Raw genomic sequence first — 12,521 nt, forward strand, 5'->3', positions numbered from 1 at the left:
CTAACATCAAGGGTTGGGTCAGGGAAAATAGGTTTTAGCCATCCTATCGTTTTAGCCAAACGGACCATGGCAGCCAAATGCTCACCAATGAGAATGAACAAAAAGGGGGATAAGAGGATCCCCCTGCCTGATTCCCTTAGAGCCCTTAAAATATCCACAAGGTTTGCCATTTACAAGGACAGAGTAGGGGGCATTAGAAATACAGCTTAGTTCAAAGTCGAGTTTGATAACAATTCTGGGGAGATTGGATCTCTTGAAGAAGTCCAATAGCTCATAAGCCTTGCCACCTGGAAGGGTCGAATGCTCAGCAAGGCAAGAAGGCTCACCCTTCTAAAATAATGTATTGCAGGAATTCCAAACTACTATTTATCTTTTCTGTCATGCCCTACCTTTGTTTGTCTACAGCTAGATAAGATGAAGAAGCGTTTTTTTACGGAGGGGATCCAACTTTGATTTCAAGTACTATTTGGTCAGTTGGGAGGAGATTTGTCTTCCAAAATCTCTTGGTGGCTTCGGGATCCGTCTCACCAGAGATATGAATCGTGTCATGCTTCTTAAATGGATTTGGAGATTTAACTCGTTCATTCCAAACCGTTGGAAAGATATGGAGCAAGCAAAGCTCGGCATCTCCTCGAACTAGTGGATTGAGGGGGGACACAGAAGGCGTTTATCCCCTATCTGGAGATCTCTCTATCTGCTTCTCCCGATTTTCTCTTTGTCAATCCAATTTTATGTGGGTAATGGCCAATCGATTAAATTTTGGGAAGATTGGTGGTCAGGAGAGATGACTCTTCAGAACTCTTTTCTTCCAAATATCGAAATTGAGGAGGAGCTCAGTTGCTAAAGTCGTTAGTAATGTGGGATGGAACATTGACCCTCGACGGAGTCTATCAGACTTAGAAGCCCTGAAGGCGAGTCGCCTTTTGGAAACAATTCATGCGACCAAGATACAAGCCAGCAGAGTTAATAAATTAATTTGGTAGCCAGATAAGAGTGGCTCTTTTTAGGAGTCCTCCGCCTATCTTGCTATACGTGGATGGCTCTCTCACAGTTCCAAATGTTGAAGAGAAGATATGGAAGCCACTTATATGACTCTCACAGTAAGCAGTCTCACAGAGCTAGAATTAATATGGTGGAATCTTACAAGAGTCTCACAGGAGAATCTCAGTTTAAAGGTATTTTAGTTATGTTAGTCTTCTATTTATGTTGAGTTATTTAATTATGCTAGGACTTATCTTTAAGTGTTAGAGTTTGGGTGTAATTAGGACAAGGGTAGTTTAATTTTAATTCGACTCTACTACTTTCCTCTATTATAAATAGGGTTTCATGTACTCTGATTACAAAAAAGTTAATGAAGTGTTTCTCTTTTCCATAAATTCAACATGGTATCAGAGTAGGTTCAGTGAGTTGACTCAGTCAACCCACAGAGATAATGTGATCCTTTTCTGATCTATTACCTCTAGCAGTTTAGGTTCGTTTCTATTTTTTTTCTCTTTTCAGTCCCTATACCCATTGTTTGCTTTGCATTTTAACCTCTATTCTAAGTTTTTCATATTGCATATTATATATTGGCAAAAAGATATTCGAGTCTACTTTCCAAAGAAAAATGAATTTTTGCAATCGGAGCTTTCTACAAAGAGAAATCAATATTTGAAGCAGCAAAGGTCAGCTTGCAAAAGAGGTTCGAGCAACAGCAGAAAACTTCAACTTCCGAGCTATTTTATGCTATTAAGAATGAGACTTTATATGGAGAATTATATATCAAAAGAAAGGTCTGTAAGTCTATTTTCTTACCTATTCAACCAATTCTCGATCTGAGTTCTTTATATGGAAATATTGATCTTGGAAGAGACAATGGTCATACTAGCAAAAGGACAAAGAGTAGTTAATACGGCCAGATTACAGAGACCGAAATCTATCAGATTATTTATCTCAAAAGAAGTATATTTTATGAAGAGAAGTTATACTTGGATGAATGGTATTTATGTCTAGTTTCCGAAGGAGGAAATTTCATGTCAATCTGATCTATATTTAAGGATACATTCGCATTGGAAGAATCAAAGGTCATGATGGTATCCTGTTGCATTGAAAAATCTGAATTTAAGCTGAATTTTTTGTGTCTCTTTTTGAATTGCTGTTATTGATCAACAATATCAGGAAAATATCTCATTTACCCCTTTTTGTCGGTTACCTTTCTCCTACCATCCTTTGTTTGATTCTCACATACCCCTTTGGTCCAACCTCTTGTGTGTTGCTTCGGTTGGTTCACCTTTATATACATATATACATATATATATATATGGGTGTTTTAAGTCCACTAAGACTTTTTATATGTATTTGTGGGTCTTTTATCACCGTCTTGTGAATGATAGGCATTACCCACTTATCACCCATTTCTACCTTTGAGAGTCGGTGCCCGGGTTGGGACACTGTGATGGAGGAGCTTATTACTACATCTATGTTATTTGGTTCAAACTGGGATCACTGCCATTACCTCCCAGCTTGAGGGGGAGAAATAGACGAAGAAGTACAAGAAAGATGTATTTTATTCCATATGTTGTGGTAAGTTTTATGTGACCAAAATATTCAAGAAAGGAGGACCACAAAAGACGAAGTTTTTGCATCTATGAAGAATTCTATTTGTCAAAAAAAAATTCAGCAAAAGGAAATTGAAGACCAAGAATCCTTTTCGTTGCAAACTGAAGTTATAAACTCCAGCTTGAGGGGGAGTGTTGAAGAGAAGATATGGAAGCCTCTTACATGACTCTCACAGTAAACAGTCTCACAAAGCTATAATTAATATGGTGGAGTCTTACAAGAGTCTCACAAAAGGTGGTCTCACAGGAGAGTCTCAGTTTAAAGGTGTTTTAATTATATTAGTCTTCTATTTATGTTGAGTTATTTAATTAAGCTAGCATTTATCTTTTAAGTGTTAGAGTTTGGGTGTAATTGGGACAAAGGTATGCGGTAGGGTTCACCTGGCGCCTCAGCGCCCCTCTAAAAGTAAAGTTCTTCATGTGGAGTGTCTGCCTCAACAAAATTCTCTCTGCTGACAATCTTAGAAAACATGGCCAGTTTGGGGTTGACCTCATTTGCCCTTTTTGTCATGTAGTTGAGGAAACTGTCAACCACCTGCTCCTTTCATGCCCTTTCTCATGGGAGGTTTGGACGTCAATCATCAGCCGCATTGGGTTACAGTTCTGCTTTCCCGCGGATCTTCCCGCAACCTGTCGGATGCTTGCAGGGACTTCCGTCCCCGGTCTTGGGAGAATATTGATCTCGGCTTGCTCGGATTTCATTCATTGGGGGCTCGGGCTAGAGCGCAATCAAAGGAAATTCAATGCCAAGTTCAATTCCCAAGAAAGAATCATTGAAAGCATCTTAGGTACTATTACTACATGGCTTCACTCTCAGAAAGCCTTCTCCCCCTTCTCAAGATCTTCCATAAAAAACAATTGGGGTTGTCTTGCCCAGCTCCATACAAATCTAAAATCCCCGGTTGTTTCTAAGTGGACACCACCACCTACTGGAGCCCTTAAATTAAACTTTGATGGCTCCTCCCTCGGCAACCCTGGTCTAGCTAGTTTTGGCGGAGTGGTTCGTGATTCTTTTTGGAACCAGATCGTTTCTTTCGCTGGCCCTCTCGGTATTGCAGATTCTATGACGGCTGAGCTACACTGTCTTCTTAATGGGCTATGTGTTTTCCGCAATCACTGTGTTGGGCCAATTCACATCGAGGGAGACTCAAAGGTGGTGATCTGCTGGTGTGAACATTACTCAGCGCCCCAATGGCATCATTGGGACACGTTTTTTGAAATTATGGAAATTGTTAGTCTATTTGATTGTTTTTGGTCTCACATCTTGAGATCAACAAATTTTGTGGCTGATTGTTTGGCCAAGCAGGGAGCTTCCTTGCAATCTATTGTTGTTAGGGGTTAGCTCCCCTTTTTTCTCCATTTTCTTTTAATAAAATCATCCTTCATAAAAAAATAGCTCATGAGCCACCATTGCCGAGTCCAGGATATTGCGCCCTTTGATAAAAGCGCTTTGACACGGGTTGATGACATTTGGGAGTATGGCACAAAGGCGGTTAGCAAGGATGCAAGCAATGATTTTGTATGAGCTGGTAGTGAGGCTAATGGGTCTGAAGTTCTAAGGTTGTTCCGAATTAAATTTTTTTTTTGGATCAAGGCAATGAAGGATGCACCAATAGCCTGCACTGTCATCTCCAAAAATTATGTTCACCCCCAAAAAAAAAATTCTAAAATCATACTTGGGTCCAATTGGTTTGTTAAGTTATTTCAGTTATATCTTGTTAGGGGAGGTCTCCCTTGATGTATTCTTTTGCTTTCCTTCGTAATAAAATCATCACCGTTTCAAAAAAAAGTTATTTCAGTTATATCGTTACAGTCTCCCCTCATACTAGTCAAAGTTGTTTTCCTCTAGTATTTCTTCAGTTTATCATCTTGTGCATTTATCACTTCAAAGTGACACCTAGACCCACTACCTAAAAATTATAGAAGTGTGTCCACCATCCAACTTGAGACAAGTCTTTTATTCTTCACCCAAAAGGTGATTTGCATTTTCGCTACCCTTAAAAAGTGAGTAATCACTTTGATGTGCCCTAGCATTAGGTCGTTTTTCTGCCATTGAAATTGAGTAGAGTGTGTTTCAATTTATAACCGTTTTGACTAGTGTACGAAGCTTTTTCGTACGGCTAGGAGTGATTTTCTTCTCCCATATTGTATTTTGTCCAAGCTAGGTCTCTATGTCCTTTTTATCCCCAACTCGAGGGGGAGAAGTAGAGGAAGAAATACAAGAAAGATGTATATTATTTCACATGTTGTAGTAATTTCTATGTAACCAAAATATTCCAAAAAGAGGAAGAACAAAAGATGATGATTTTACATCTATGAATTTTAGCCAATGAAGATTGAAGACCAAAAATCTTTTTCATTGCAAGTTGAAGTTATAAACTCCAGCTTGAGGGAGAGTTTGAAGAATAGGCATGGAAGAGTCTTACATGACTCCAACAGCAAGAAGTCATACAGAGCTAGAATTAATATGGTGGAATCTTATAGGAGTCCCATAGGAGGTCTCACAGAAGAATCTCATTTAAAGGTATTTTCGTTATATTAATCTTCTATTTATGTTCAATTGTTCAATTATTCTAGGACTTATCTTTTAGTGTCTAACTTTGGGTATAATAGGGACAAAGGTGGTTTAATTGTAATTGGATTCCACTTGTTTCCTCTATTATAAATAGAGGCTCATTGTACTCAGTTATAATCAAGTTAGTAAAGTATTTCTCTTTTCCAGAAATTTAACAAACTCTTTGTGTAAGCTCTAAGGTAAAACAAGAGGAGAAAGTAGATCACTTGCTAGTGCATTATGTCTTTAGTTTTAAGGTTTGGAGAGCTATTTTCTGGAAGTTTGGGTTGCAAGGATGTTTCTCGGCTTCCTTCCCTGAATTTTTAATGTGGATCATCTTTCAAAAGCTATCAAAAATTGGTTTAATTCTCTGGAAAACAGCATTGGTAGTAGTGTCATGGGTATTGTGAGGGAACTGGAACAACAGAACTTTCAACCACTCTAGCACATCTAAAGGAGGCCTGATTAAAAAGATCCCACAAACAATGCTAACATGGGCCAAAGCATAGAAAACTCTGCGCGCGCCCCCCCCCCCCCCAAAATTTCCCTCTCTGATCCAAAAGCAGTGGAGAACTGATTCCTCTTTTCAAAAAAATATCCACCCTCCAGTGACGATCTCCTGGGCTTCCCCTCCCCAAGGCTCCATCAAATTAAGTTGCGATGGTAGTTCCTAGGTAACCACGGGACTAGCAATGTGGGTGAAGTTCTAGAGATTCTCAGGGCTCAATTCTACTAACATTTGCAGGACCCATCAATTAGTCAGATTCCACTACAGCAGAAATAAAAGCTCTACATCAAGGGTGAAACTGTAAGCTCAAAAATTCTCCACGCTACTCATGATTGAAGGGGATTCAACCTCGGTCATTAGCTGGATGAACGGAAAGCTCAGCCTCCATGGAAGTGTATTTTTTAAGAAGTTAAGAAATTATGTAATTTTTTTATCTTTCATGGTAGAGGGTGCTCAGAATGCCAACTCTTTGACAAACTCTTGCCAAAGATGGCGCCTCCTGAGCTTCTCTTGCAACAGGGGTCTTCTTTCCGATAGTTTGAGGGACCTCTCCAACCTTGTATTTTTTTCTGATTAATAAGATTTCACAATTTCAAAAAAAACTCACTAGGCAATTATTAGAATGTGTCTCAAAATGTGATTTACTTGAGCTCAAAAGAAAGAAGACTGGCCTTGACAGTCTGATGCCATATCTCTGATGTTGCTTCTCTTGCTAAGGTTAGATACCATATGGAAACATATTTCTGGATGAGCAAAATCCCACGAGCCAGCTGGCTAAGGAGGAAATCAGGAGTCTAGCCATTTAGGTTCTTCTTTCTTTTACTTTATTTAGTTATTTCTTGCACTTTGCTATTATTTTGCTCTATTTTCCATTTTGCCTCTCTTGAGATTCTTCTGGCCTTCCTTTCCTTTCTTTTTTGTCTGGAAATGGTGATAGCTTTATTCAAAGAAAGAATACAGATACATGATACAAGGGGAGAGGAAGGGAGGCCCTGATAGCAAGATACAATGGGGAGACTTCATCTTTTGCTAGAACATCTGATAAACTTTTAGCCTCATATGGAACTCACATGGAAAATGGGAGGATTCAATGGTCTGAGAAGCTATAATATCGAAGATTTCATCAAATATTTGACCCAGCCCTCAAGGTAGTGTTGATTTCTTGGAACCCTCTCCTTTCCATTTTAACAAATTATCTTACTAATTTGAAAAAAATCAAACCATATGTTTGATCATTTTTAGGGTTAAACTAGCACACAGAGGAAGGTAAACATATTAAGAAGATTTGAAGATCTCCCTTATTTTAAGCATTTAATGGCTCAACTTTTACACTCTTATTTTCCACTTTCAAAGATTAAATACCTCAAGCTTGTGGATGGCTTTTGCAATATGCCAAAGGGAGCTTGTATCACCATCAACATGGCACTCCTATAGACATGAAGCAACAATCTTCAAAATCATATAAACAAAGGTAATTGTAAACTGAAAATAAACAACATTAACTATAAACTGAAAATGAATGCAAACTGATTACATAAAAGCAATCCCACATCTAACATACCCTCAAAGCAAAGTCAAGCTCAAAAGAAAGGGCATCCTCATCCAGTGGAATCATGTATAGAGGGAAATCCCCAATTGTTAACAATTGATGAACCTTTTCTTCCTCAAAGATCTGCAGAGAATAAACCCCTCCACATTAATGATCTAATAATTTCTCAAAACCAAAAGAAACAAAAAAACATTGAAACATATTCACTTTTGTGCTCAAGCTTCATAAGATGATACTACTCTAGCCTGAGTTGTTTCATAATTCTATGCTTGGTATCTTGCACTCCCTTGTTTGTACTCTTCCCCTTTGGGATCTCTTTGAGTGTATCTTTACTCTCATCATTTTCAGAAAAAAGCATCACAGGATGATATCAATATAGAGAGGTTGTTAGGAAATTTTGGTATGAAATTATATGAGTTTAATGATGAGAAACAGGTGCACAGATTGGACAACATTGAGGAGGGTCACAATTTTGTTGCACCTAAGAGCCAATACAAAGACATAACCAGAACAAACTAATCACAAGAACAAACAGTTTGAGAAGCAGGCAAACAATCAGAACATTATCAGTATCAAGGAGTTTGGGCCATGTTGTACAATAAGACTTCCTCTTTTTCTTGTTTCTTTAGCTCATTATATGTTTTTATTATTTTCTGCCTATAAAATTGAAGGGAATAATTACCAATAGTTCAATGATATAATCAACTGATATTTTTTTGGAAGGGTCATCAACTGATAATGATGCCTCAAAAACAAAAAACATTCACTGATATAATCACCACAAAGCAAGTCTATCTATTGAAATTGGGCAGGATCCTAACACAATAGCTAGAAAAAGTTTGGGTATATCTTTCCAACTAATAAGTACAGGATCTTTCCCCAACCTAATGAGGAACTGTTCCCCCAAAACTTCTCTCACTTGGAGATAACTCACCTAAGATGTCAGACATACTTATAACCTAGTGACAAAGTTAGGTCCAAGTTCATCCCAAAATGTCTAAGGGAAACTGGGAGATCTTTCCCAACTAATAACAACTAGATTTTTTCAAACTTTAATCTAACGCTTCCTCTTACATCCAAACCCAACAAACAAACAACAAGCCTGAGACACAGACAACATATACGGGGCACACACCAGGTTCAATAGAACAGCCTCCCTGCTCTAGCACCATGCTAAAGTTGGGAATAACATGAACCCCTTCCTTGGCCTTAGGCATCAAGAGCCATTTGACTGAATGAGGGATGAGATGCCAAGTGATATTGACAATGTCTTCCATTTCCTCAAAAATGTGGAGGACTCTCTATGGGGGGGGAAGAGCTACTTTACCCCCATCAGTAATTGGGGAAGAGCCTCATTCAATAATCAGAGGGAAGGTGGAGAACCTGGCAGCAAGACTAAGGCCATTAGCTTTAGCATCAATGGAGGTGGCAGCACGGATATGGGAGAGGATCTGGCCTTGTGAGTGATGAACAGCCCGCAGAACCCATTAGACCACGATTTCCAATGTAGCAGTTGTCAAAGTTTAATGTAAAGTGCCTCTTTGGAGTAGGAGGAGAAGGGGGGGGGGGGGGGGGGGGGTTACCCTCACATCAATCCCTAAAAAGACAAGCTAATGTAATATGTGGAGCTCTATGTTCAACCTTTTCCCAGTGTTCTGCTCTGCTATTCGATTCTTTGTTGGCGACGGCTGCAACCTGAACTTTTGGACGGATTGGTGGAGCAGGGATGCCCCCCCTAATCAACTCCTTCCAACCCCTCCTGCAGCTCATGACTCAACAAGACTTATTTGTGGCTGATGTTTGAACAAACGGATCCTGGAATCTCCATTTGAGGCATAGGCTCACAGACATAGAAGCTCTCATTGTTTGTAATCTGGACGATGGCCTAAGCTCCACTAAGATTTGGAGTCATATGGAAGACAAGATGATTTGGCTCCCGTTCTCCTCGGCATATAGACATCTCATGGGTTGGACTCGGACCTCTAACACCCACATGGCAGCAACCGCTTGGCGTCTCATGGCTCCCAACAAAGTGAAATTTTTCCTCTAGAGCGCTTGCCTTAACAGAACTCTTACTGCTGATAACTTCCGACTACATGGCAACGCATCCCCTAACCTGCTCTGCCCATTTTATGACTCAGAGAACGAAATTCTAAGTCATCTACTTGTTCACTGCTTGTTCGCTTGGCGGGTCTAGACTTCTCTCCTTGGCAGATTCGGCATCCAATTTTGCCTCCCCCATGACCTTGGTGAGATGAGTCGCTTCCCCTTTGGGGCACCCCTACCCAAATTGGGTAAGCTTCTCCTCCCTACCTGCATAGCCCATATCCCATGGTACCTTTGGAAAGAAAGAAATTCTCGGAGATTCAACAACAAATTCAACACAGTTGATGAAGTCATTTGCTATGCCACCAATCTCATTTCTATATGTCTCCACACTAGGAAGGAATTCGGCAACATGAAAAATGTCCATCACCGCACCAACTAGCATGCGGTTGCCCAGACGTCCACTCCCGCCACGCCACTTGGTTGTCTACTAGATGCCTCCTCCACTTGGATATTTCAAGCTCAATTTTGATGTAAGCGCCATTGGCAACCTTGGAGCCACGGGATTTGAAGGTGTATTCTATGATCTGGAGGGCTCCCCCCTTGTATCCTATTATGAACCTCCGGGTGTTGCTAATTCCACTACTGTCAAGCTCTCCACCCTTCTTCATGGCCTTTGCATCTACCACAACCGTTTCAGTGGTCCCCTCATCACAAATGGTGACTCCAAGGTGATGATTGGTTGATGCTCTTCTTCTTCATACCCCCATTGGTGTCACTGAAATATTTTCCTAAACATTTTGGATCTTGTATCTTCTATTTCTTGTATATGGTCTCATGTTCCTACGTCAGCAAATTCTATTGCCAACTTTTGTGCTAAATTGGGTACCTCCCTGCAATCTCTTTGTTGTAAGGGGAGGTCTCCCTTGATGTAATTTCTCTTGTTTATATAAATACATCTTTATCAAAAAAAAAAAAGGGGGGGGAGGTCTCCCTGATGTAATTTTTGTTCCCTTTTGTTTGCAACAGAATCATCACCTTTTGAACAAAAAAACGTAATATGTGGAGAATATACATAGCAGGCTAGAAAGAACATAAACACTTATAAGTATGACTAGATGGCCATAATTTTGCTCCAATATGAAGTTGAAGATGGGCATGTTTTCCCGAAAGGACTAGCCAAAGCTAGAGGCCTTCTCCAAGCCAATATTCACAAAATCATCCCAGCCAAACCAATTCTGGATATTTCACCAACAACAACTTTCCCCCTATAAGATAACTAGCCTAAGATGCCTACACAGCATAACCACAACATAGTGAACTTTTTGACCATCAACAATCTTAGAAAAATACAAATTCAATGACAATAAAAAGATCTCTTAGTACAAGGGCCTTAATCAGATAAAAAAAATTTCAAGAAAGAGAAAAAGGGGTATGAACCACTTTTGAAGAAATACTCAAAGTCAAAATTGTAGTGCAGCCAAGCACCTCCAATTCTGATATTAGTTTCAATAGCAAATTAGACCATAAAGATGCATAAATTTCTATAAAAAATAAGAAGTGGTGTCTCAAACAAGTGCTGACTATGGAGGAGGAGGATGGCCGATAAAATGTTTACCCATGCCTCTATATATTATACAGTTCTCTTAGCTTTTTTCTCCAATAACTGAAATAGGCAACATGGACACAAACACTAACAAGCGATTTTTTTGGAAAAAGATGTATTGAAAAACGAGAGAAAATACAAAATTTGGGGGAGCATGTCCCTTACAACCAGCGATTGTAGGGTAGCTCCCTGCCTGGCAAGCACATCTGCCCCAGAATTTGCAGATCTCAGAATGTGAGTCCAAATACAAAAAACAATTGAGGTAATATCTAAAATTTCCCAAACACTAACAAGCGATGCCAACCACCATAAACTCTATGCAGTAAAATTGACATAAACAAGAAGCAGTATTAGTGCTTCTCTTATGCTGGTCCATTAGGCATCTCCGATTCTACGTTGGCAGAGTTATATGACCTTCTTAATGGGCTCCATGTGTTCGGAGACAACTGCAGTGGTCCTATTCACATTGAAGGGGACTCCAAGGTAGTGATTGGTTGGTGCCAGTATGATCCCCTTCTGCCATGGAAGCATTGGGACATATTTCAGGAGATTTTAGATATTGCATCATCTTTTTCTTGTATTTGGTCTCACATTCCGAGATCTGCAAATTTGGCAGCAAATGTGCTTGCCAAGCAGGGAGCTTCCCTGCAATCTCTTGTTATAAGGTATCTGCTCCCTCTTCGTTTGTAAATTTTTCTCTTGTTAAAATAAATACATCTTTTTCAAAAAAACAAAAAAAAAAGCAATATCATAAAAAGAAAATGAACATGTGAATACTTCAATTGGTGGTTAACTTTATTCTCTTTCACTGAGATAACTTCAATTTATGGTCAACTTTATTCTCTTTCACTGAGATACTATCTCTTCATGCTTTTACTTTAGCAATACTATCACTTTGTACATAAAAAAGTTTTTTGGATGACTTAATATAATATAGGAGATTCTGACTCAAGCTTGCTCGACACTTTTTCAAAACAGTTGCAGCCAAACCCAATATTTTACCTTACTAGTGTTCAACAGATAGTGTTTATATTTCAGTAAAATACAAGAAATGCCAATATTATGAAACCTAATGCCTTTGCAGAATCAGTCAGCTTATTTCGACTACTCGTACAATTAAGTTTACAAATAGGAACAAGTTTGACCCATAAAACAGAAGTTAGAAAACGATATTCAACAAAAATGGTAACCATAGAGAAACTACCTTCTCACACACAACTGTGCGGCGTGGAACAAAATAAACAGCATACTCTCTCTGAAGTCCCTTGGAAATATCATGTTGTATATGTGAACAAATAAGTTTTACTAAATTGAGCTGAGATCTAACTAAGTAAAGCACTTTTGTGCAATCAGTTTGAACAGGTTCAGCTGAAAGATGACGAAGCTCCGCACCATATTCCTGTTCAACAAGCATGGGGACCCAATCATTATCAAAAGTCCCAACTTCGAATTTCATCATCTCATTCAAAGAACTGTATTTAATCTACTTTTTAAGTTTTCTAGTATCATATAACGGTACAAGAGTTTTGAATATGACATCTTTTTGCAGTATTGGTACTCAGCATGTTATCTGAGTATGCCTGGCCGGAAACACATATGCGACTGATGAAAAGACTTCATATTTATACGCTTAGTACCCATCATGCACTAATTAAATCTTC

At 39.1% G+C, this 12,521-nt stretch overlaps 1 protein-coding gene across 1 annotated transcript in view; it reads right to left on the reverse strand.

Annotated features, from left to right (window-relative positions):
• Positions 1–12,521, reverse strand: part of LOC137940113 (vacuolar protein-sorting-associated protein 33 homolog) — a 49,166-nt gene that overhangs the window by 35,976 nt on the left and 669 nt on the right. The window contains exons 4-6 of the mRNA XM_068785039.1: positions 12,065–12,259; positions 7,221–7,331; positions 7,022–7,087 (exon numbers count right to left, since the gene is read on the reverse strand). Of these exons, the coding sequence (XP_068641140.1) occupies positions 7,022–7,087; positions 7,221–7,331; positions 12,065–12,259 (372 nt within the window). The remainder of the gene's footprint in view (positions 1–7,021; positions 7,088–7,220; positions 7,332–12,064; positions 12,260–12,521) is intronic.

Source organism: Aristolochia californica, unplaced genomic scaffold (genome assembly GCF_029961685.1).
Source record: "Aristolochia californica isolate CCGP_79_NKW_82.1479 unplaced genomic scaffold, dmAriCali1.0.hap1 SCAF_9, whole genome shotgun sequence".
Lineage (NCBI taxonomy): Eukaryota > Viridiplantae > Streptophyta > Magnoliopsida > Piperales > Aristolochiaceae > Aristolochia > Aristolochia californica.